At 38.7% G+C, this 26,882-nt stretch overlaps 1 protein-coding gene across 5 annotated transcripts in view; it reads right to left on the bottom strand.

Annotated features, from left to right (window-relative positions):
• LOC129740122 (E3 ubiquitin-protein ligase highwire) overlaps positions 1–26,882 on the bottom strand; it is a 151,994-nt gene that overhangs the window by 12,519 nt on the left and 112,593 nt on the right. For 2 of the 5 annotated variants that reach the window (XM_055731724.1, XM_055731727.1), the window contains exons 22-34: positions 22,958–23,180; positions 22,329–22,886; positions 8,819–9,473; positions 8,666–8,757; positions 8,164–8,589; positions 7,953–8,113; positions 7,606–7,893; positions 7,368–7,549; positions 3,287–3,436; positions 3,048–3,217; positions 1,765–2,976; positions 1,517–1,696; positions 1,123–1,443 (exon numbers count right to left, since the gene is read on the bottom strand). In XM_055731724.1, the coding sequence (XP_055587699.1) occupies positions 1,123–1,443; positions 1,517–1,696; positions 1,765–2,976; positions 3,048–3,217; positions 3,287–3,436; positions 7,368–7,549; positions 7,606–7,893; positions 7,953–8,113; positions 8,164–8,589; positions 8,666–8,757; positions 8,819–9,473; positions 22,329–22,886; positions 22,958–23,180 (4,618 nt within the window). The remainder of the gene's footprint in view (positions 1–1,122; positions 1,444–1,516; positions 1,697–1,764; positions 2,977–3,047; positions 3,218–3,286; positions 3,437–7,367; positions 7,550–7,605; positions 7,894–7,952; positions 8,114–8,163; positions 8,590–8,665; positions 8,758–8,818; positions 9,474–22,328; positions 22,887–22,957; positions 23,181–26,882) is intronic. The other 3 variants (XM_055731729.1, XM_055731725.1, XM_055731728.1) reach the window with 3 other exon arrangements.

Genomic DNA, 26,882 nt, shown 5'->3' with positions numbered 1-26,882 from the left:
GTCAATCATTTTTGGTATATTTTGCTCACTGACAGTAGATTTGCTGCCAATTCAGGAATCTGCAACACCTCTTGAACCTCGATAGGACCTTCGTTGACTTCCAGCTAGACGAAACCTTTGGACACAGACGGCATTGAATCGTTGTTCGCTGTTCCGACCGGGTGATAAAGAACTTACTGCTTCACGAAACCGTCAGTCGAACGCGACATGTGTGCTGTCGCTCCAGAGTCAAAGTGCCACTAGGAGTACCACATTAGTGCCTCCGAAGCCTCCAATCCCATGATCATCGGCTCGTAATTCGCAGAGAGTTCCATCAACAGCAACGCCGCCAGCCAGGACTCATCTACTCGAAATCCAATCCAGACGAGCTAATGGCATTGGACATCAAACTATCGACATATGATTCCACGCTTCCGCATTTTTCCAGCCGAATAGATGTCAGTTTTCGCAGCAGACCAGTTTTCCTTGTCAGAAAGTCGTCTTAAAAAGTTTTTCGTGGAGAACCTAGCTTCCTGTGCCGTTCGTGTGTCCAGAACTAGGCTGTAGTTCACCAAGTCCAAAGTCAGGCAAATTGTAGCGAGTGCCCTCAAGCTCACCTCTTCGTCCACATGTTGACCTTCCCCGGGACAAGCACCGTACCAGCCTTTTCAAATCAGTATCATTTTCAAGCCGAACGCCCACGTTGGTAATTCTTGCGACTTTTAAGTTTCTCCAGCGCCGGAAGGCTGACTCGCCGAGAACTCGAACGTTGTTGATGAAAAGCTCACATGAATTGTAACGCCTTTGCTCTACACTAACTAACTATGCATGAGAAACTGAGAAACAGAATTCCCATGTATAGCGAACAAAGTGGTTTGAGAGCGTGCTTTTTACACACACTTCAAACGAGATTGAATAAGGGATGTTAACACAATTATCCAGAAGATAAATATTCCCTTCCACTACTCGCTTCTATAGGAGGGGTAGAAGAAGGCGTATTCGAACTCACGTTTCTTGGCTGGAGCTCTTATAGAAGTTAGGAATAAGAGATGGAATTTGTTGAGCCATATGACGTGATCGTGACGTGACGTCTATCGATTGAAGAACGCTTATATTTTCTACTACAGTGTTGTACATACATACCTGCCCGGTCAAAAGACGAAACACGCGCAGCGTTTCCGTTTCGCAATTTTTCTGCTGAATAAAGTTGGCCGAAATCATCTTCAGATTCGGATGTTTGAAGTGTGCCAGCTTGTTCTCGGTCGTGTAGCCAAGCAGTTTGATTTGTCGAACGCGTAGGGTCGTTTCCGGACCCCGAAACTCCACCCGATAATGAGTATAATCTTCATCGGACACCGGCACCGATATCCAGCAGCAGGCCAACGGATCCACATCGATCGTTTTAAAAAGCGACGTTTCACCAAATGAACTTCCTCCATACACTAGGATACTGGACACCTTACTCTGATGTGAGTTATGATAAAAGGAAAAAATGAACTAAAACTATCTCGGTAATGAAGAGCATATTTGACCTTACCCCAATATCTCGACTGTTGTCGATGTGAACACAAATAACTTTGCAGTGATAGTTGGTCCGATTCATGGTTAGTTCAACTATTTTGGGTTTATTGCGATCTTCCTCATCACTTTCCCAAAAGGTTTCGGTTGAGTTATCGATCAAGGAATTGGCGAGCGCCGGACGGGACGATACAATCAACTGAAAATAAATTCCAATCATTATATATTTAATGACACCAAAATGCTAATTGTGGTAATTGGTCATACATCGAATATTTCAGTAATATCAGCTAGCACATTGACACGAATACAATCCTCCGAATAGATATCTCCGACATTTGAGTAGGAATTCAACATGGCCACCGATGGTAGTAAATTTTCTTCATTTTGTTCTTCGGATTTGGACAAAATCTTTGAAATATTTCCAAACACATGGGAACGATGCAGGAACTGATGGTCGGATTGTTTGAACTTCAATCCGAAACACTGGACGGCTATTTTCTGGAGCGATGATCCTGAAGGCAAATGTAACGTTAAATCGGCAATAGTTTGCAGAAGGCAATGCAAACTTTGAGACAAAGTTTGCGATAGGGGACCATTGAATTGATTAGATCCCGGATGTTCGAGTCCTAGAACTCCTTCGTCGAGCTTCGGTTCATCTTCACTATCGTGAGTTGAATAGGACAGCGAAGAAATAAACCACCACATAATATCGTGTAGCCCGATCGCCTGGGTTACAGACCTCAACAACCAATTAAGAGCTTGTAAACTGTAGATATTGCAGATGGTTTTTCTCAAATTTCTTGTCATTAGGTGGCGCAACTTCTTCAAATCATGTTTTTCGAGCATAAAAATCATCGAAGGTCTGTTGAGCAACGATAAAGCGCCAGCTTGAACATCCATTTTATAAACCGACGGGGAACCTCCCGATCCACTACCTTCGGATTTCTCATCTACTGGTTTAATTTTATCGTTACTTTCACGAGCCGCATTGTGGTACATTTCCAAAAATTCACTAAAATTTATTTCATCTGGGCGTTTCCCATTCGCCATGAATGCTGCCCTCGGATTGGTTTGTATATTATTTTTATCGTTAATTTTGCTGTTGACTTTGTGCTTGTTGCGATTGCTCGGAGTTGAATCTTTTAGAAAGCTGTTGTTCAACAAATGATCCGGTACTAATTTCTGTAAATTTATTGAAGGATAGTTCAGCAAGTTGGAGTCGCCACTCGTACATGTGCATTGTTTTTTGCGCCTCAGAACTACATTGCTTCCAGCCACCTCAATCTTACTGCCGCCGTTGTCACACTTTCCGCCCGATTGTTGATATTCACTTAACAATTTGTTCTGTGAGGTATTCCACCCTTGGCCCATGGAAAAGCTCCGATGGAATTTGCTCGTCGAGGGAATAGCAGGTGAAGTTTGAACATTTTTTGCATACGAATCTGCCGCAACTTCCATCGAAACATCTTCGAGCGCCTGCGGAATTACCAAAATCAACAAATTAAAACCACTAATGGATAAGAATAACATTCCATCAAATTACACACCCTAAAATCATACGCATGCATATCGTTCATGTTCATCCCGAGCAGATCGTAGGCCGTTAGGTCGTTGTTTGTTTTAACACCTAACGTGTCCATACAGGAGAGCAGCTCAGGCGGTGGCCACATCAGTTCGGACGATGACTCGTACAAATTACGGCCGGATTCTTTTTTAGCTAGAAATTGATCGGGCAGATTAGAAAGATCCTGAGACCAAGGATAGCAAAATTTCCAGTAACGCTTACCACTTCCACTCCAGTTGATATTTCTGTCGTCGAAATAATAGCTGGAATCATATGAGTCATTCAAATCGACTGTTTTATAACGACTGTTATTGGCGTGCTCTTGCAAGTTGGTTGCTTCAGTGGCATTATTGGTTGATTTGTTTATGAGACCTAGAAAAGAGGATAATTGTAAACATGTTTGCTTTCTAAACTTCTGAATTAAAAATCCAGGAATTGGAACTGAACAGCGTGGTAGAGAAAATTCCGAAGGGTGACATTCAAATCGATTTGGGCGACTTCAGCGCAAAGATTCGCTTCGACAATCAGTACCTTGAGCGCATCATGGTGCGCCGTGGCCTAGGGCAGATGAGCGAAAACGAAGAGCTGTAGAATTTTGTGGCAAAAACAACATGGTGATCGGTGGGTCGCTCTTTCCCCATCGACCAGCACATTAGGTCACTTGGGTATCCCGAGATGGCCGAACAGAAAATCAAATTGACCACATCTGCATCAGCGGAAAATGAAGAAGGAGCCTTCTTTATGTCCGCAACAAACGAAGCGCAGACATTGCATTTGACCATCACCTCGTCCTTGGTGAGATACGACTGAGAGTCGCGCGTGTCCAGCGGCGACAGGAGAAAGTCGGATGTCGATACGACGTCCGCCGTTTGGAGAATCCAGAGGTGAAAAGGGCATACGTTGAACAGTTTGAATCCCGAGCCTCGGAACTGCCGACAGACGGAACAGTCGAAGAACAGTGGTGTAGAATAGAGTTACCATACGTACTCTTTAAGAGTACATGTACTCTTTTTCGATCAAGAAATGAGCGTACTTTTCTTTTTGTGAAACCTTGTGATTTGTACTCTTTTTTTGTTGAAAGACATTTTATCAGAGAAACAAACTTATTGTGCGTTTAGATAAAAAATTTATAAACGTCGTTGGTAAACTGGCATCATGGCTGCCTTCCGACCAAAACATATTGAGTCGTTTCATTTAAGCGTACGCCAAGAAATTTTCTGTTTTCAAATTCACATAAAATCAACGTTGCCACAAATTCATTTGAATCGTATGTGTATCTCATTCTTGCCCGTAAGAGTATCCCAATAAACATTTTGGCTGCTTAAGAACGGCAATTCGTTGAACAAAAGCTGAGCTAAAGCGTAATTGCTGCTTCAGCTTAATGGTTGAATAAAGACTAACTATAACCATGTTTCAGCGTTTAAAGAAGTCTCATTGCAGCCAATGGCAGGATTTGAAGAGTTGCTTCCATAACACTTTTCCAGCCTTTGTTCAACCATTCGCTACCATTGGAATTTGACAGACTGTGAACTGTGGTAAAATTGCCCTGCATGATGGCGGCTTGATTGGAATGAGAGGGGAATTTTTGTTTTCCTTATGCAATGAGATTATCTTTTATGATTTCTTATTTAGCTTAATTCTGGAATAAAGAGTAAATTTTCTCACTAATTTTATTTTTGATGCCCAAAACTGAAATAAAAGATCATTTCTCTCACACTTATCTAAAAAAAAACCTTCGGTTGAGAGGCATGTTGCTTAAGATCGACATATTTTCATCGCGCCGCAGACTTCATGATTGGTTCTGCGTACTGCGGCATGCGACCAACAAGCCGGAGATTTGAAAGTCGGGGCAGTTGAAACGAAAAAAAAAACAACACCAGAGGGGAAAAAGTGGGCGCCAAACATCGGATTTCGGATAGACACTGGTCTTTATTACTTTGGTTTGGTTCTTTTTTTTGGTTGATCCGTCAATTGACGTATAATGACGTTTGCTGAATAACTTCTCCAGATCAAGATGATTAAAGGCTGAAGACACGTGAATTAGTGAATTTTTGAGGTCTTCTTTCAGCCAGATTGCTGATTAAAAATTGAACCACGCACGATATTTTTTCAGCGTTTATTCAGCAAAAAGTGTTTGTTGGGATATTTCACGCGAACACAAACGATTGCTGGCGAAAACAGCAACAGCAACAAAAAAAAAACATTTCCACCCCGGCAGAAAGTGGTGGTTTGTACAAAACATTTCGATCCCGACCGATTTTACTCAAACCGTTTGGGCGCTCATACAAGCAGTGCCATACACGATGCAAATCGTGTTCACAGCGACAAAATTTCATCGCATTTGTACCAATGTTAGTAGTCTGTGGCCCGCTTAATGTATGTAGAGATACTCTGGTGGATACAAATTTATGTGTGGCAACGTTGCATATAATACACTGTTATTTTTTTGAACACAACTATCAAAAGTTCGGAAGTAAGTTCGGGATCGGAAGTCCGGACTTCCGAAGTAAAATTTAGTGCTGGCGCTATAATATTTCTTCCAGTTTTTAAGTTTGTGTTCCTATATGTACAAGAAGTCCGTAAGAAATGCCGCACTTTATGCAATCATGGCACGATATTTCAGGTTTCTCTACTTTGTTAAGTTTTCCAAACGATGATTCAAATGGAAATCATCACAAATCGATTAAAATCTAAATTTTTCGTTAAAAACAAATTTTCTATTTCATCAGCAGTACTTTTCAATAAGTAAATTTCAACAAATTCGATAGTTTTAAACCGCTTTTGAGAAAAGCTTCTTCCAGGCGTCGATATAAACTGTGCAGGCAATCAGTGCCTTCGAATATGCAATTAGCGAACAAACAGTTGGCGAAAGCACAACAGCAATTTAAACTCTTTTTGAAATGCAACATTTTCTCATGTTTACGATCTCTATCTCTTCGAATAATCCAATGACCAAAGGGCTTTTCACTAGAAATTTACAAGAAAATGAGGAAAACTAAAAACGATAACTTTCAGTTTGTAATGTTTTTTCAAAAAAATCATAACTGCCAGGTAAGTCACATAACTAGCAACTATAGCAACTATTTAAATGGCCTTAAATTTCCTGGTTTCTCCCGTTTCTCCTAAAAATATATGAAATATGATTTCAACGTACTCTTTTTGGCGTTGAAGGATATGGTAACCCTAGTGTAGAATCAAGAATGCCTTTATCACGACGAGCCATGGTACTCTCGGTTAAGTTTGTGGAAGAAGAAGTGAATGGATGTCGGATGAAACCTGGAGGATGATCGATGATCGGAGAAAGGCGAAAATCGGAATTGAGCAGGCATGTACCGGGTCAGCCAAAGCAGCCGCCGCTTACGATATGCGGAGCTGGAAAAGGCAGTTAAACGAGCTTGTAGACGAGACAAGAGAGCCTGGACAAACTTCCTAGCCGAAGAGGGAGAAAGAGCCGCCGCCAATGGAGATATCCGATTATTTTATGACATTTCTCGCCGCCTCAGTGGTGCAAGGACTAATGTAAGAATGCCGCTGAAAGACCGAGCAGGTCAGTTATTGGCCGATCGAACAGATCAGCTCAAACGATGGACTGAGCACTTCGAACAACTCGTCCGAATCACGAATAGCGATGGCCAACAGAACCTGCAGCTCGAAGCGCCAACAGTAAGCCGCAACTCGGAAGCGCCCTCGCTGGCTGAAATAGAAGCGGCAATCAAAACATGAAATCCAACAAAGCACCTGGGATCGATTGCATCCCTGCTGAAATGCTGAAAGCCGACCCTGCCCTGTCAGCACAAATGTTGCACCGTCTTTTCGCTGACATCTGGGATACTGTAACATTTCCGGCCGACTGGATGCAGGGTATCCTCGTAAAGGTCCCGAAGAAAGGAGACCTGACAGAGTGCGGTAACTGGCGAGGCATAACGTTGATCTGTACAACCCTCAAAGTACTCTGCAAAGTGATCCTGAACAGGGTCCCAGGAGAAAATCGACGCTACACTCCGACGGCAACAAGCTGGATTCCGCTCCGGACGATCATGCGTGGAGAACTTCTTTAGAATAAAATTTCAATCTGGATGATACATTTCCTCGCGTAATCTTCGTTCAATTTTATTTTGCAGGTGTTACATTATGGAAACTAAAAAAAAATCACTTAACTTATTGAAACGATTAGGACCACAGCTAATAATGAAACGCGCTATATTGATGACCTATCGTGAAAAATATAGCTATTTTCTGTCAGGGTAGTTCGCCATTTTTTCTCAATCTATGGCTTAGTAAATATCAATAGTTGGAAAATTACCTCCATTGTACGAGTTCAGTTCTAGCAGGAAAAACGAATTCTCCTTCATAATGGTAAAAAGCTCCGACGGTATGGTAGACTCCGCACCGAAACCCAAAAGAATGTTTGAACCTCCATCTATTTTGGTGACAACCGGAACAGCTCCGTTTATATTGTTGGAAACTTTTGCTGAATTAACATATCTGAAAAAGTATTTTCGTTTAAGAAAAAATCTTTGAATTTGTTTGCCAAATCTTACTTTTGTCGACATTTTTCACACATCAGGTACCAACTCGAAACACCCTGTCCTCCATCTCCACAGTTGCCCGCCCATCCCTCGCAGTAAACACCGATCGAGTTGTATCCTTTTCCCTTGGCGTACTTCCCGCAGCCGGGATGGACGATGCGCATGTGATAAGTAACCGGAATCGGTAAAAACACATCACAAAGCTCACACCAACAGCCATCTTCAACCTTTTTTTGACTCTGATTTTTCAAATTTACCGTCGTCTTTTCCTCTCCTGATTTGTTCGACTTCAACGAACTACTGTTATAAAGAAAGGGGTTTAAATTGATTATTTCTACCCGTTTGTCTTCAATACTTACAAATCGTTTTCCTTATCGTTAGAGTTAGTTTCAACCAAATGTATGAAATTGCAACAAAGTTGATCCCAAACGTATACAAGGCACCGCAAGGCTGGCGGTAGAGCACTTGGTTGTGGATAGTCACCCTCCTTGGAGGAAAAAATGTCCATCTGAAAGTGAAACTGAGCATATCAATTACGAATTCACACCACAACCACTACTACAGGCTTACATTGCGGTTCCTCAGCTTCCGGTTGTGCACACAGCAGTTTCCAATTTTTGCTAACGTTTCCAACGTCGAAGGTCGGATGTTGAGATAAGTCCCGGCATTGGAGATTTCAACCGAATGCCGTTGGAGAACCTTCTGCTCGCGGGTTAGCAGATGCTCATGCGGATTTCCTACGGGCATGTTTTCACTCTCCTTCTTCGAGATACTGGGATGGAACTTGAGGAACGAGGCACAGGCCATCGCATCATGAACCAATCCCTCGTGCCAGAGGAAGGCGGCGAAAACTGCCCGCAGAGTTTCAGCAATCGATGGCGATAGGGCTCGCTTCGGGAGTTCTTTAGATTCTATTTTCAGAGAGCGGTTCCCGAATGGGATTCCCGAGGCGAAGTTAGCATCCGCTGGAGCGAGATTTTCCGATGATTTGCGATCCTTGAGAATGAAAAAGATGTTGGTATAATTTGCCATGGTTCTAAGGCAGTCTTCTTATGTACTGAACCATACTTACATCCATACTGATATCTGATTTGAGCGTTCCTTTGTTCTGTAGATTTTTGGAGGCATCCGACTTGGAACTGCTGGACGAGTCACATCGTCGCACTGAAAAGAATATCTATTAGTAGAATATTTCCTACCCTATTATAGACCATGATAACCCTACATGAAAATATCTCCGGACTAACGCTTCTGCTTCGATCGAACGACCGATTGCCATTGCCCCGTAAATCGCCACCGCCGGGACAATCACTTTTACGCTTTTTGGGCGACTCGTTTTCCTCAAAGCTATCACCTTTGAGCCATTTCTGGAGCGCCTGCATCTTTTTGGCCCCACCGCCGACGACTCCAGCAATGGCGGCGCCAATATTGCTCTGATTCAAGTTACCAATGTTAATGTTGGCACCGGCGGCAGAATTCATCGGGCTATCGTCGGCCGATACCGTCACAACGGACGTGTTACCCGAAGCTTCCGTTATCTGGAGCAACTTGACGGCCGCGGCCACGGTGGCCGGATCCTCGTCATTGATGGCAGACGAAGAAGCCTCATCCGTGGCGGGACGGTCCGTCTTCATAAAATCAAAATAATCAATAGTATTCTCATTTTCTTCGTTAGCATCAGAAGTTGTGGGACTGCTTTGGTCTACCTGTTCCATCAGGGCTTTCGTTGAGCTCGATTCCAGAATCGGGTGCAGCAACGTCTTGCCGAGATGTTGGTTGTACTGCAAACACCAGGCCTCGGTTGGGAACCAGCTGGAGGTGCAGTGCTCTCGGATGGATTCTGTTGACAGTCGTACCCAGAGGCCGTCATCGTTCTCCATCTGGAATATAAAAATGCTGTATTTAGGAATCTATCGATCGAATTGGCCTTTACTTAAACAATTTTATGCATATTACTTTTTTCATTATTGTTGTAGATGACAAGATTTTGTCAAATAAAGATGAGATTTTCTCTCACTCAACCTTCCCACGCCGTTCGGGTCAGTATGACCCGAAGCAAACTTTAAAATCGTCATAAATCTTTTGAAAAAAACATCCAAAAAATACGAAACTTGGAACATATTACTAAAACCACAAAATACATAATCTGTAGAAAAATCAACTTCCGGTGGTCACCGGAAGTGCCCCAACTGGCATGCCGAAAAAAATACACATTAGCCGTTCGGGTCAATAGAGTTTGCAAGCGTTCCCCTGATGACATATGTTAACCGTCTCCAGCCTGCGTTATCTGGCAAGTATTATATCACCGACAGTCCTTCTCCGCCTGATGGAATTTGCCTTTCCAGTGATCATCGTTCTCGTTGTGCTTCTGAATCAGCCGACTCGATTAACATTTACTATCAGAATGTTGGTGGTGTCAATTCTTGCTTGATTGACTATTTCCTCGCCACTTCGTGTTCCTGCTACGACATTATCGCCTTTACCGAAACATGGCTTAACGACCGCACTCTATCTAGTCAGGTTATCGGCTCTGATTACGCAGTGTTTCGTTGTGATCGAAGTCCACTCAACAGCAAAAAGTCGACCGGAGGCGGTGTGTTACTTGCCGTTAAATCTAAACTCCCCGCCATGCTTATTGAAGACGATTCTTGGGTTAATCTGGAAATTCTTTGGACCCGCATCGATCTTGGAGATCGGAAACTCTATGTTTGCGTAGTGTACGTGCCTCCTGATCGTTCCAGTGACCTGGTTGTAGCCGATTCTTTTTCACGTTGCCTCTTCAAAGTCAGTTCCATTTGCTCTCCTGAAGATGACATCCTCGTCATCGGCGACTTCAACATGCCTGGCTTGAAATGGTGCTCTTCACAAGGCGGCTTTCTGTTTCCAGATCCTGCGCGTTCTTCTTTCACGGCGCCCTGCAGTGTCTACTTAGATGCCTTAAGCACAGCGACTCTACGTCAGATAAATAACATTGAAAACGAGAACGGCAGGATGCTTGACCTCTGCTTTGTTAACGAAGGGTTCAGGATTCCGACGATCAATTTAGCTCCCGCTCCACTCGTCAAAGCTGTCCTACATCATCCAGCTCTAGTGGTCTCACTCGGTGCCGCTAGGTTATATTCTCCCATTGAGAAAACGTCTTACTATAAAGATTTCAAGAATATGGATTTCGAAGCTATATCGCGGGTACTGGAATCCATTGAATGGGAAGTCGAGCTCGATCTTTCTGATCCCAACGCAGCTGCAGAGACATTTACGAATATCCTTAGTTACACCATCGATCGCCATGTTCCGAAACGCAGCGTAGGTGCTAATCTACGGACTCCGTGGGTCACTAAAGAACTGCGGCAACTCAAGACAGCTAAAAAACGTGCTCTTCGTAACTATAACAAGCACAAGTCGCTCTACGCTCAGAACGAATACCGCAAACTGAACTCGGCATATAAAAAGACCAGTAAGCGCTGCTACCAAAATTATCTTAATCGGCTACAGCGAAACTTCAAGACCAGTCCGAAAAAATTTTGGAAGCACGTAAAAAATCAGCGGAAAGAAACAGGGCTCCCGTCCCACATGTTTCTGGACAACAACACAGCTGATTCCGACCCCGAAATTTGTGAGCTCTTCGCCGGGAAATTCTCAAGCGTCTTTACAACTGAGGGCATTTCTTCAGAGCAACTGACCCTGGCTGTCCGGAATATTTTACCTCTAGGTTCATCTTTGAATGGATTCCTTATTGAAGATGCAGCCATCTTGAAAGCGACAGCAAAGTTGAAAAATTCAACCTCTACGGGCCCGGACGGTATACCAGCAACTTTTTTAAAACGTTTTATGCCACATTTGCTGACTCCCATCAAATATATTTTTCATTTTAAATCATCGCTGGACAACGCAATTTTTCCCTCATTGTGGAAGGAAGCTCATATGTTTCCTGTCCACAAAAAAGGGGACAAGCGAGATGTTAGCAACTATCGTGGGATATCAGCTCTATGCGCGATATCCAAACTCTTTGAACTGGTTGTTATGGATCCTGTTTTCTCGTTCTGCAAGCCTCACATTTCCAACGACCAGCATGGATTCATGCCTAAACGATCCACAACTACCAACTTACTGAGCTTCACATCTTTCATTCAAGACTGCTTTGCCAGTAAGACCCAAACTGACGCCATTTACACTGATCTCTCTGCTGCGTTCGACAAGGTGAACCATGATATTGCTATTGCAAAGCTCGGACGCTTAGGATTCTGTGGATCTCTTCTGGATTGGTTCCGGAGTTATTTAATGGGACGGAAATTATCCGTTCGAACTGGTGAATCCTTCTCCAGGCAATTCCCTGCCCCTTCAGGTGTGCCCCAAGGAAGCCATTTAGGACCGATAATTTTCGTAATCTACTTCAATGACGCACTCTCGCTTCTGGACGGCACCAAACTCGCTTATGCTGATGACCTCAAACTTTTTCACGCCATAAACAACCAAGACGACATCGACTTTTTACAGCAGCAATTTTCCGAATTTGCTCACTGGTGCGACATTAACTGCCTGCCTTTGAACCGCAGCAAATGTTCGGTTATGACATTTTCCCGTAAGCGGCACACTCTTCATGCTGAGTACATCCTTGGAAGCGATACCATCACCCGAGTCGAACACATCAACGATCTAGGAGTTATCCTCGATCAACGGCTGGAGTACAAGACTCACACGAACTATGTTGTTGACAAAGCTTCTAGAAACCTTGGATTCCTGTTTCGCATGGCCAAAGACTTTAAAGACGTGTACTGCCTTAAAAGTCTTTATTGCTGCATAGTTCGTTCCATCCTCGAGTACGCATCAGCTGTCTGGTGCCCCTTCTATCAGAACGGAGCTGAACGAATCGAGGCTATCCAGCGGCGCTTCCTGCGGTATGCACTACGTCACCTGAATTGGCACGATCCGTTTCGTCTGCCAAGCTACGAAAATCGTTGCCGCCTCATAGATTTGGATACGCTTCAAGTTCGTAGGAACGCTACTCGAGCTCTGGTTGTGGCTGACCTGCTGACATCAAGAATTGACTCTCCCACGCTGCTGGAGGCTGTCCCTCTTAGTGTACGACCCCGAGGATTAAGAAACCAGCATTTGCAGCTTTACGTTCCCATTCGTCTGAACAACTATGGGGCCAACAGTGCTTTTGTGGGAATCTTAAAAACTTTTAATCATTTTGCTGAGCATTTTGACTTTGACGTTTCGAGAAACGTGTTCCGAAGGAAAATATTAGACGTGTCTAGAACTGTGTCGAGTGGATTTTAAATTTAGAAAGTGAATTAGGATTAAGTTATCATTTGGATCAACATGTGATCCGTTGATTTTTTATACAAATAAACAAATAAACAAATAAACCGATTTTCAGGATTTTGGATTCATTGTTTAGGAAATTTATTCTAGTTTCTGGATCTATAAAACTGATCCGAACGTCTGGATTCTGCTGCGAACGAAAAAAAAACCGAAAAGATGTCATCTCAGAGTTCCCATACCTTCTTATCGCTTTGGCGTATTTAAATTATTTAATAACTTTTTAAAATTGCGAAAAATAAATCATTTCAAACATATATAAAAATTGAGGGTCACATCATGGAAGTTTCGACCGCTAGGCTGAAATTTCCGAAAACAACTTCTATGTAACTTCCCAAACCGCGACGAGCGGAAACAATCGACGACTAAAATTCGGGCACAAAAGCTCTACGAAAAGATGCTTATAAAATATGACTGCTGTGTGATGGACGACGAAACGCATATAAAAGCCGATTTTAAGTAAACTCCGTGGTTGGAGTTTTTCACTGGCAAAAGCAAGTTTGATGTGGACGACAAATTTAAGAAGAAGAAAATGTTGAAGTTCGCCTCCAAATATCTCGTTTGGTAGGCCTTCTACTCTTACGGACTGAGCAGTGAGCCTTCAGTGACAAAGGGCACAGTAAATGGCGAGATTTACAAATCTGAATGCCTCGAGAAGCCCCTTTTGCTGTTCTTGCATCAGCACGACGAAGCTCCGCTATTTTGACCAGATATGGCATCATGCCACTATTCTAAAAGTGTCCTGGAGTGGTATGAGGCAAATTCTGTCCATATTGTGTCAAAGGACATGAACCCGCTAAACTGTCCGGAGCTGCACCCGGTGGAGCAGTACTTACTGAGCAATCATGTAGCGGGAACTTCGGAAGAACAAAAAGACAACCAAAGACGAGAAGGATATGCTAAGGAAATGGAAAAAAAAACTGAGAAACTGGTACCGGATGACACTGTAAAGGTTTTGATGGAGGGCGTCGATCGAAAATGTGTTCAATTTTACACTCAAAGCTTCATCGATTAACTTTCCTTTTGATTTTTGAAGTGAATATATGTATAAAGCTGCCCTAAAATTTTGGTTTGTTTGTAAAAATTATAAGAAAATTGGCGTGACATTTTCGGTGTCGCAATATTTTCGTGTTCGCCCTTTTTAAAAGTTATCTCGAATACTAAAGCTGACAAAAAAAACTTATTGCATTCTTGGATTCAGCGCCCCCGAATAAGTCAAATTCAGTTCTGAGATTCCTTGCATCTTGGAAAAATGTGAATTTTGTTGTCTTGTGTTATGTGCGATGCTATTTTCAGGCTAATCATCATGCCAAACATTGATTAAATAGAGTCATTTTACTTCAAAATTAGTAATCCGCATTACCAAAGTCATGAGATTTTCATGATTCAGCCTTAGAAAGCCTATCCCAGTGGTTTCTAAATTTAAATTAAAAAAATATGAAAACTGTAAAAAAATTCTAGAAACAACATGTTAACTGCAACATAGACAAATCTGATTAAAAATCTGTGAAATTATGAATTTTTCATGATTTTGAAACCTTGTTCAACATCTCAATGCAATTTCATAAGGAACTTCAAATAAATAAAAGAAAATGAATTTAGGCCTCACGACCAAATTTAAATGAATTGAGAAAAAACTTTTCGGAAAAGGGCACAGAAAAACAGCTATGGTTAAGCTCCATGAAACTTTCCCAGACAACCATTTGGTGGGTATTTCGAATTTGCAACGCAAATATACGTACAAATATACGTGTAAACATATCGTAAATAATGTAGCAAAACCAGTATATACGTATCATTTTGGAGGCCATATAGGTACATTAGCAAACATATTCTTGATTTGGATTGTATTAAATTACGATTTGCACGACTTGTCATGCGCATCATTTACGACTACCCTGATTCTTTTTGGAATATACTATGACAATTCACATCATCATATAGATGATTGAGGTTGTAATATACGACATTTTTCGTAACAATATGGAAAGTTTGGGGACTTTTTTGGTCGTCTTTTGCGACTTGACGGCAGGGCTCTCATTTTCCGCCAGTTGAAAAAAAATATTTTTTTTTTTGGAATTTTAAACCAATTGGTTTATTCATCCCCAAAAATAATAAAAATAAGATTGTTTCAAAGAAATGTGTTTTTTGCTGTCAAATTCAAGTTTATATCGTACACATTGATTATTTGCCTGATCGCTGATTTTTTTCCACGTTCATGAATTTATTGTTAGCGCCTGGACTTGATCCCCTGACGATTCGATCAGCAGCTCATGATGGTTCCTCGACGCTATCTGGAATATATAAATTTAAGGGGATTTGCTTCAAAGGCATTAAACCAAAAGCAAATCGTATATTTCTATAACTTAAATCTTTTAAATCGTAGAACACGTCATCGATGGTCTAAAAATAGACCAACATTTTGATGCCTCCTTTAATACGATTCCAATCATCGATGTCCCATTAGCATAAACGATTTTATTGAACTTTTTTGTATTCTTTTACGATTGCCAGCAAATACGTTTTACGAAAATCAGACATGTGAATTAATTTGCAAAGGTATACGATTGCATGCACATTATTACGAATCAATGCAGTTATATACGTTTTTTATTTCGAATTATTTTATGCATAGCACGACAAAATCTCTCAATCACGGCTGATCACCGTATATCGGTCGTTTCAGGGATTTTGTGCGAATTGTCGTACACAAAGGTCGAGTTCATATATACATAAATACTTCTTGTCGTAATAAAGTCATGCAATGCTTTTAAATATGATAAAGAATATGCATGTACCGCACATTGTAAGTGCAGATATAAGAAAATGAGTATAAATAACATTCTATACGATGTAATCTGTAAAAGAAAATACGACTTCTGGTTGTCTGGGTTTAAATGTAAGCGATGACGAAAAACACCATCGCATCGGTTCGAAAAAAGGGGTTTTTTTTTTTCAGAAAACGGTTAAAATATTTTTACGAACCATAGAAGGACTTTTAAAATTTTGTTGATTTTAAACAAAAGGGAAGTAAATAATGTTACGTTTTTGTAAAAGGAATATTCGCTAAACATTTCAAATCAATTAATACATTTAGATAATTTCAGCTTATATTAAAAAATAGTCTATGCAATCTTCCAAATCCTATCCATTATCAGTTATGTTTTTGTAAAAAAATATTCGTCATGAAAAATAAAGCTCTGCAAACTATTATTACCTCAATAATAATATAATTTCAGTTTGAAGTGGCCTGTTGCTTCGAAAGGTTGCTCACCACCGCACAGTGGTTTAAAACTCGAAAAACGTGATCATGGGCTTTTTAATGCCTTAGATGTCAAAATAGCTTAATGACATGTTCTACAATGTTTCATTATTTTTAATTGTGCATGTTTTGCCATTATTATTTTTCTGATCGATTCACCTAAAAGTGAGATATTTTTTCTATTTTTTGAATTTGTCATCCAATCAAAATTATGTGTTCTGAAAAGTTGTAGACAATACAATTTTAAAAAACTTTGTACAAGACTTTGAAGCTCTATCGTTCAAAACAACAGATTTTTAGACATTTTTCTAAAAACTGACCTCAAAAAACGAAATTTTCGTTTAACTTTTTCCGAAGTGACTTTCGAGTCTTACTTTATATGAGAGAGTTGTAACAATTGTAAAAGTGCACAACTTCATTGAAGGTGTCAAGTTTCTATCTTGACGTTAAATGGTACTTTTTGTGTAATAACGTTTTGAAATTGCATATTTTCATTGATCCATATCTCTAAAAGTTGCAAACTTATGAAAACAAAATTATATGCATTTGAAAGGCACATTCTTGAGCTTTAATGAACATATAATTTCATTTGTATGTATCAGGTTTTACCACTAAAATCATTTACCTGAAAGATGGTAGTTTTGAAGTTTTTGTTAAGCTAGCCTGGCAATCTCTTGCTGTTTAGCAAAAGGAAGGATGAAATCTTCTTTTTTTTTTCTATTCCTACCGTTGACAAGTGAAGACGACAGTTCTTAATTTGTTAAGATTAAAGAGTTGGCCCTATCTAGAAGCGTTTGTTCCATAATAGTTAGTAAATCATTTATCTGAAAGAACTGATGGCAATACAGCAAGGTTTTTTTTCAAGAATCTGAAAAGTCTGCAGAAATCACTGGTAATTATAGAGTACGATTTGTTTTTTTCTGTATTGACTTTTAATATTTAAGGTATAGATTTGGAAGTCATCCAACGATGCGGTGTTATTCTGCAAGTTTTTGCTTCTGGCCAGAAAATAAATGTGGAAAAATTCGATAAGTTTTCTAAGGAAACGGCCATGAAACTAGTCAATTTGTATCCGTGGTATTACATATATAGGGTAACGGACCAATTTTGGACCGCTTTGGGAAGTGGCTATGCTATTATCTGAGTTAATTAAGTACATGTTACAATTTTTGACTGCTTTATCCGTTCATTACGAAGATCAGGGCTTTTTCTATCCAAACATATCGTCGTTTGTTGTAAAATAACAAGATTTAAGACTAAAAACTCGTTTCTTATATCATTAGACTGGTCGGTATTTTGGACCACCAGGTTTCTATTTTGGACCACCCTTTGGACCTATTTTGGACCACCCCTAAACTTAATACGTTTTTTTTCATTTTTTTTTATATTTACGACAGCGATCGATACGTAATTATACGAATGATTCAGTTAATTTTTCCATTTGTTATTCTTATGATCAAGTATGGTTTGTTCACGTTAATTCATTCCTGAACTAACTTTCTTCAACTTTTCCCCAGCTTCTATTAAGGTACACTTGTTTGTTGAATATTTCTTACTATAACCTTTTTTTTCCTTCTTCTTATATTTTAAAATAATAATTTACGAAAAGATTAGTGTAAAAACCAAAATACTCCTCCGTTAAATATTGTGTTTCATGTTCATGTTTTGAAAATCCCGACATCACTGCAATCTCGACGAAATTTGTTCTGTAGTGTTAAATATTGGCCAGTTGGCTGATCTTAGGATATTTATAGTCAATTTTTAGAACGCAATCTCCTTCGGGTGACATAATGATAAGTAAAGAAAGTCTGACATCATCAACTCCATGACATCAATAGATGTATTTTGACTTCCAAAACCTTAGCAGATTTGGTTTGGCATCAGTTCTGTAGAATACATAGATTCCAAAAAAAGACAAAAATGTGCGAGAATTATTCGATCTCTTTAAACATTTAAAAGCCAAATTTTTTAAGCTGAAAAGTTCACGAAAGTTTAGTTTTACCTTTGAAAAAAATTATGTTTTACGAAAAAAATGATCGTCGAAGTAGATTTTTAAAAGTTTTTTCTTTCTTCAAATATTGCATAACCAAAATGAAAAATTAGATTCTTAGTACTTATTCGCTATTAATTTTTAAACATTTAAACAATTTTTTCTCAAGCTTTGAAACATACTGAGACTATCTCATAGCTATATTTGAATATATTTTTGTCAAAACTGTTCTACTGTTATTAGAGATATTTCAATTTTACATAAATTAAACTCGTTGCATATTTGCCGATTTGTTCTCGTTTTTTCCGAACCCTTCCCTTATGCAGGGTTTACATTTCGTCTCTTCTACCTAACCAAGTTTATTTGTTTCTAGAAAATCAACCCTGAATGGTTGTTACTTTTAGACCAAACTGTCAATAGTATTTCATTAAACATAAAAAATAGCTTGAGCATAAAAAATAGTGACTTATTAAAAAATTGGTGCATTTTCATGTTTTTAAACTTCTTTAAGCTGTAACTTTTAACAACTGCTTATCAAACAGTTGCCATTAGTGTGGATTGTTAGATTATTGTGGTTTAAAACACAAAAGGTAAGTTAAAACAATGATTGGCTTGGTTTTATGCCGATTGAAGTGAACCCCGTCTAAAGGTGGGTTTGGGCTTTAACGAGTTGATTAAATAAAGTAATGCCAAAATTCCTAATTTGCCTTTTTATAAGCCTTTGAAATAGTGTACAAAATTCTTTTCATATCGTCGTACAACGTCTTATTAAGTTCATGAGCTTTTAACAGCATGTATAATACCCAGGTTATGTTGAGTGGTCCAAAATAAGTCCCTAAAGAATTAAATAGGACCTATTTTCGACATGGGTCAAATTGCTAACAAAACAAGTTTTTTTGGTTCTTCGAGCTTGCAAACAAGTTTTCAAGTGTTTCATCATAACAGTGAACATGTTTGTAGTTGTTAAATTCATCACAGCTATACAGAAAACTTCTTGAAAGTTGTCTCCAGTAATGACACGTTCTCCTGAAATGGGCTTGATTTGGCCCAACTGTGAAAATTCAAAACTTTATTTTAAATTTTCTCTCCCTTACCTTTTTAGTTAAATAGAATGTTAGATATGATTAGAATCATAAGAAGTAGCTTTAACTATATGCGTTCAAAATTTTCATGATTAAAACGATTCATCAGGGAAATACTGGAAAAAAGCTGAAAGGTGGTCCAAAATATGTACCCGGTCCAAAATAAGTCCGTTACCCTACCCGCAGCAGTTCACAAAATTTTATTTCATTGGGCTTAAATCGTGAAACACTTTTCAATACCCATTGGGCAATCATCCGAAGACGTTCAAGAGTCTAGGAATAAGGATATTCGAAATTTTAGAGAACATCACACTCGAAAATTTTTAAGGCAAGCAAAAAACATCGACCTTATGCATCGGATGCTCGAATCTTTGGATCCTCTTATAACAAGCCTAAGAAAATCTAAACCAAGACCACATTTTTCCTTTGTTGCCGATGCAAACTAAATGCTTGATTTAGAACAATCAGAAGAAGACGATCATGAATATTAATTTTAATATTCCATTCTAATTTACTCTCTTACACAACTATTTAACCAAAAATAAAACTTTATGAATTAAGAAAAAAACTTTAAAGAAAACCATGAAAATTAAAGGTTACAAAATCATGCACCTATGCCACTTTCGTGTTAAAAGGGCACCATTTTTAAAGATGTGTGTCGATGAAATACGCAAAATGCCCATTATTTCAAAACTACCTTCTTTCAGATAAATGATTTACTAACTATAATGGAACTAACGCTAGAAGCGTTAGGACCGACAGGACCAACTCTTCAATCTTAACAAATTAAGAACTATCGTCTTCACTTGTCAACGGTAGGAATAGAAAAAAAGAAAATTTCATCCTTCCTTTTGCTAAACAGCAAGAGATTGCCAGACTGGCTTAACAAAAACTTCAAAACAACCATCTTTCAGATAAATGATTTTAGTAGTAAAACCTGATACATACAAATGAAATTATATGTTCATTAAAGCTCAAGAATGTGCCTTTCAAATACATATAATTTTGTTTTCATAAGTTTGCAACTTTTAGAGATATGGATCAATGAAAATATGCAATTTCAAAACGTTATTACACAAAAAGTACCATTTAACGTCAAGATAGTAACTTGACACCTTCAATGAAGTTGTGCACTTTTACAATTGTTACAACTCTCTCATATAAAGTAAGACTCGAAAGTCGCTTTGAAAAAAGTTAAACGAAAATTTCGTTTTCTGAGGTTAGTTTTTAGAAAAATGTCCATAAATCTGTTGTTTTGAGAGATAGAGCTTCAAAGTCTTGTACAAAGTTTTTTAAAATTGTATTGTCTACAACTTTTCAGAACACATAATTTTGATTGGATGACAAATTCAAAAAATAGAAAAAATATCTCACTTTTGGGTGAATCGATCAGAAAAATAATAATGGCAAAATATGCACAATTAAAAATAATGAAACATTGTAGAACATGTCATAAAGCTATTTTGACATCTAAGGCATCAAAAAGCCCATGATCACGTTTTTTCGAGTTTTAAACCACTGTGCACCGGTCTAAAACCATGACTGCTGTCAAATGAGAGATTCAGAGCCAAAGGGGTATGAATACAAAAATCAAGGGATTGAAATCTAGCGAGAATTCTTTGCATTTGAAGTGGTAATGATCAAAATACCACAACTGCTTCACAAATTGCCACAATAAGTACATTTTCACTCTCTCTGAGCCCTGGTTTCTTTCATTTGAACTCAAACGTTCTAATTTTCTCTAACAAATTGCAACAAATTACCACAAATTCAATCATTGGCTGCACAATTTGCGTGATCATAGATGAATTTTCTCCCCTCATTTCAGTTCCCCGGCAAAAATGATTGACTTTGAGTTGATAATGCCAAACAATTCCTCATATTTTAAACAGTATTTGGTGAGTTTTTCTGATTTTTATAATTTTTTTCCATACTCTAACATTCAAAATACAAATACAAATTTTCAAAAAAATATATGGGAAATGGCCAAACACAGCAACTCAAAAGCGCGTTTTCAGCGGCTCCAAGAACCTCAAATCATAAATAAATGTACAATAACAATATTTTGGTGTTACGAAGTCACTTTCTTTTGAAATTACATAGTTAGTTTGGTATCGAAAATTAGTTTGATAACAAAACTATAGTCAGGAAATGTACATCTCTTTGATTTCTTAGCATAGCCCGAAAAAAACTCTCGCTTATGAAGGTTTTTGTATGAGCAAAAGTTTTAACTGTTCTCACAAAAAGGACATCACTTTTCACCGATAAGGCCGATAAACTTAAGAAATGTTTACGATGATAAATATTCTTCATATTATTTTAAATTTTATGGTTTTTAAAAGCTTTAGGGAGGTCATGTCCAGGGTATTTTAAGAATAAAGTAACCTCTGTAAAGGTAAAAAATGTGGTTTGAAGCAAGTTGTACTTCATTTGAAAAGAAAATTCTAAAATATTTCTTGTCCAACTAAGGTTCCTTCGAGTCTCAGAAGGTTAGTTCTAGGAAACAAATTATTTTTCGTGTTTTAACTGTTTCTGAAACTACTGACCACCAACACTTTTTTCTAAATTCATGTAGTTACCCTCACGTGATTTTCGAGGGCCAAAAAATCATGCAATTTTTATAAATAACCGATACCTAATAACTATTCTTCCACTAGACATAAATACCATAATGCTGAGGGAGTAACCTATCAATCGAAAAAAATCATACACGATTTTCAGTATTGAATTTAAATTCAACTCCCTTATTTAAGCTTTCTTATGGCGGAATCTATTTCTATCAAACAGTAAATCCTTATTTCTGTTCTAGATCATTTGAAAAATCAATTTGTCAATGCAATTTATTTATTTTTCTTACTGAAAAAATTGGCAAATCCCTGGGAAGCATTGAAGTACCTAATACCTAATTTATTCAGGAATGCGTGGAGTTTGGTTGATTGCATATCTGCATATCTATCTGTTGGAGTTATACAACCAATCGAAACGTGTTTTACTGAAATGTGTCATCACGCATTAATTCTGAGATAGATTGGAATAAACACCCTTCCATCCAATAACGACAACAATATTTTTTGATTACCTCATCGATGTACGACACGATTCCGTTTGGTTTGACGATTCCGATCTGATCCGACTGCAGCGTGGGATGTAGGCGCACTCGTAATCCGGCGGAATTCTTGGCGATGAATTTGCGCAACTTGGTCGGCGGTTGCACCTTCTTGAGGGTGGTTTCCTGAGACAGCGGCGGCAGACCGGCATCAATCACATCAACTCGGTAGATTTCCTCCACGCAAACTCCATCGATGGTGATCGTTAGGCTGTAGTTCCCGGGAACGCTTGGGGTCCAGAAGACACCGTAAGTGTTATTGCCCAGATCGTTTGCGGTCAAAACCTCAGTGGTTTTGTTCTGGATAGTGTTACAGTAGCGCAGCTCCTCAAACGAGTAGGGCTGATAAGGTTTCATTGCGGTTATCGCCTTTAGGCAGCTCTTTTCCTTCTCCTTAAAAGTGCACTCATAGCTGATCTTCGGTGGGAGTGCCACTCCTCCCAGATAGAGTGAATCGTTGCGTGATTTCATGTGTAACTTGCGATTACTTTCCGATATCATGTTGCTGCCCAGCGAAGCCTTAACCTCAATCTGGAGAAAGAGATAAAAAAAATGTTAAGAATTTTAAATCAGATTTGGTATGCTCGCTTTTCAACTGTTACCTTAATTCCCGGCACAAAGATTTCATCACCATACTGATCGCGGGTTTCGATGATGAAGTGTGAAGGCCAACCGCAGCGCAGCGGCTCCTGGGACATTTTAATTTCACATTTGTTCGGATCGAGCCGCGATTCGGGCTGCAACCAGGCGGCCAATCGTGCTCCCGGAGATCCCGCGGCGACATAGATGAAGTCCTTCAGAAACTGTTTCTCGTAGCTTTGTTCTCTGTGGAAAGAACGAATCGAAAAATCGGTTTCAAAAGTGAGTGGCCGGCTCTTGTGCTTAGATTAAAGTGTACGGGACGCATAATTGAATATTTAAAGCATGAATATTGTTTGACCGTTGAAGGAATGAAGGTGGTGAAACTGGAAAAAGTAGGTTGTTAATGGATTTTTTATTGTCAATCCGGGCATCGAAATGTGAAAAGTTAAATAGGTTTATATATACAAACGAACCCATCGATTTAAAATATAATAAAGATGATCTATTTGTTTATTTATTTATTTATTCATTTATTGAACCTTCGTTTGATATAGTAACAAGTTTGCAACACAGTTTATTAAAACTATTCTAAATTTCGCATTAAGCAAAATAGGTGACTTTTTTCGATGACAGTAATATTTGTAACTTCAAGATGTTCAATTAAAAAAAAGACTTTAAGTGTATAAAGGTACAAAAAAGACAAACTTTAATCTGAAAAATATAGAATTTAAAAAAAGCCTGATTTTTCATATTTTGGCCTAGTCATATTAACGTCATATCCGAGCAACTCGCATGCAAAGCTGACAAAATCGCTAAAAGTTGCCCAATCAACCGTTACAAATGTAATTAAAGTGTTTGGGGAACGTTTGTCGACAGCCAGGAAGTCTGGATCGAGGGGAAATCGAAAACCGGAAGCCGCTGAGACGACAAAGAGAGTTGTCGGTAGTTTCAAGCGAAACCCTAACCTCTCTCTCCGAGATGCCGCAAATAAGCTGGGTGTATCGTCTACAACCGTGCATCGAGCCAAAAAACGAGCCGAACTATCGACTTACAAGAAGGTAGTGACTCCAAATCGCGATGATAAACAAAATACGACGGCCAAAGCGCGATCCCGGAGGCTGTACACGACGATGCTGACGAAGTTTGACTGCGGGGTAATGGACGACGAAACCTACGTCAAAGCCGACTACAAGTAGCTTCCGGGACAGGAGTTTTATACGGCAAAAGGAAGGGGAAAGGTAGCAGATATTTTCAAGCACATGAAACTGTCAAAGTTCGCGAAGAAATATCTGGTTTGGCAAGCCATCTGTACCTGTGGCTTAAAAAGCAGCATTTTCATAGCTTCCGGGACTGCCAACCGAGAAATTTACGTGAAAGAATGTTTGAATAAACGTCTGCTGCCTTTCCTAAAGAAACACGGTTGTTCCGTACTGTTTTGGCCGGATTTGGCATCTTGCCATTACGACAAAAAGGCCATGGAGTGGTACGCCGCCAACAACGTGTAGGTGGTAGGTGGACAAGAACCCTCCCAACACGCCAGAGCTCCGCCCAATTGAGAAATACTGGGCTATTGTCAAGCGGAACCTAAAGAAGACCAAAAAAACTGCTAAGGACGAGCAGCAGTTCAAGGCAAACTGGCTTTCTGCGGCGAAGAAGGTGGACAAGGTGGCTGTACAAAATCTGATGGCAGGAGTTAAGCGTAAGGCCCGGCAATTCGGATTTGGAAAAGCGGAAGCCTAACTGAATATTTTCCCTGAATTTCATACTAATTGAACTTAAAAAAGAAATTCAATTTGATTTTTTAAATAAACGATTTCACCGATTTACACGCGTTTTCCCTTGACCAAATTTTGACCGTATCACCCTTTACGAGGTCTCTGATGGAACCATTTTATTTATCGACAATTACCTAGCATCATTAATTTTTGCACCGTTCAAAAGCTGGAGCTTTCCCCTCTCATTTGAGCCCAAATTTTATATAATCCATCGGTAGGTCTTAAACATTGTACATTGTAGAGTGTATAAATGTTCAGGATGCTTTATTTACATTAAAAAATCAATCTTTTACATAAATTTGTTAAGAATAACCTGAAGAAAAGTGAAAAATAAATGTCTCCCACTTTCCTTGAAAATTTTGTTACTTATATGTATTTTGTACTAAGTCAGTATGAGAACTTCATGAACAATTTTTTGGGACTAGGAATCAAATTGGTCTTTTTTCTTACATTTTAGCCCAATTTTTTAATAATCCACCCAGATATCAAAATGAAATATCTTTGTTGAAAATCTTTCATCCTTTTGAAGATTTCTGAAGGTTTTCATACTTTTCACTGTTAATCGATTGTAAAACCCGTAAACGAGTACCCACAAATATGGCAAAGTGTCATATCTAAAACCAAAAATAAATTTCAACCTTGAGGGGACGTATCGAATCCAGTATAAAGCCAAGATATTTAACAATTTTGCATTTTTGAACTGGTTCACTGCCTAGCTTTGTTTCAATAATTGGGTGAATTTGTTTTCTACTAAATGATATAGAGTCAGGGCCGTAGGAAGAACCGACTCATGAGGGGGGGGGGGTTTGGGTGACTAATTACCTATGATTTTTTGCCCAACAATTCACGAATACAAAAAAAAATTAAAACTAATTATGTTTGAAACTAGATGTATGACTATTAATTTTTAATTACTTTGGCATTAAAAGTTTTGATATTAAATCGTAACTTTAGAAAATTTGTCCTAACCCTAAGAAGTGAGTTAAATTCGCTTTCATCGATGGTTGAAATCTTTTAATTTGTTTAAGCATCTGGTAGATCAAATTTAGTTGATTTGGGCATAAGATAAGCTTTTTTTAGAAGAGTTTCTCTTTTCTTAAAAAATCATATTCTATACTCAAATCAAACAAGCCCAATCTTCCAAACTATTTTGCAAATTCAAAGATTTTAACCTTTGATGAAAATAAATCAAATTTTCAAAAAGAAAGTAAGAGATAAAAATCATCAGATGAAATATTCTTGATGCAAACATGAACCAAATTAATGATTAAAGTATGAAATTTGGCTTTAATAAACTGCAATATTAACACATTGCGGACCAAATACGCTTGCCGCTAGTATGCTCCATTAAAAAGCATACTTCAAACCTATGTGGTTTATCTATAGGTGGGGACAACTAAAAACTTTGGTATTAGTTCGTTGTATCCATACAGTTGTTTATGCACGATTGTGACGTAACGCGACGCCATCACGGAGTCAAGTGTTAAGCGTCCAAATCTTACCATGGAAACTTATTAGGAGGAATGTTTGGGACGCAAATAAAGTTGTTTATTATTGAAAACAAACAGCGTCACTGTGCTGCGTGTCAGGAAGAAATACCGTAAATGAAAGGGTGCTTTGATTGTGATTTTCGAAATTACATGAAGCATTGTATGCCGTCGGTGAATAGCGTCTTCAACGTCGAGACGCTCATGAACGTTTGTGACGTAGCAATCAAAACATTGAAAAAACTGATTCTCACACTCGTGCAAGGGTAGTCTTGTCCTCACCTATAGATAAACCACATAGACTTCAAACGTTATGAATCTAACGAAACCATATTTTACAAAATTTAATACAACACTTCACTTTCCTCAAATATCTGTATTAAATTACCAGAATTTTGTTTACTGATTTCTGAAACATAAAATGCCGAATTTGGGTGTCTTTAATGTGTTGATAATAATGAACAATACACTGGGAAATCATAGAATTTTGTGTAGATTTTTTAGGTGAAGATGTTTCTTTAACAGCAAATATTTTTCATAAAGAATCAATTCCATAATGAAAATCCTGTGGATGATTTTTTTAAATAAAATTTGGGGTTTTCGTTTAAAACAAAGAACTTAAATTCTACCTTTTATTTGTGATTTTCAATTAAGCGTTTACAAGCTGGATTGAATTGAAAACT

This window comes from Uranotaenia lowii, chromosome 1 (genome assembly GCF_029784155.1).
Source record: "Uranotaenia lowii strain MFRU-FL chromosome 1, ASM2978415v1, whole genome shotgun sequence".
NCBI classification, from domain to species: domain Eukaryota; kingdom Metazoa; phylum Arthropoda; class Insecta; order Diptera; family Culicidae; genus Uranotaenia; species Uranotaenia lowii.
Note: the sequence above shows the minus strand (reverse complement) of the source record. Positions and strands in the feature narration are given on the sequence as shown.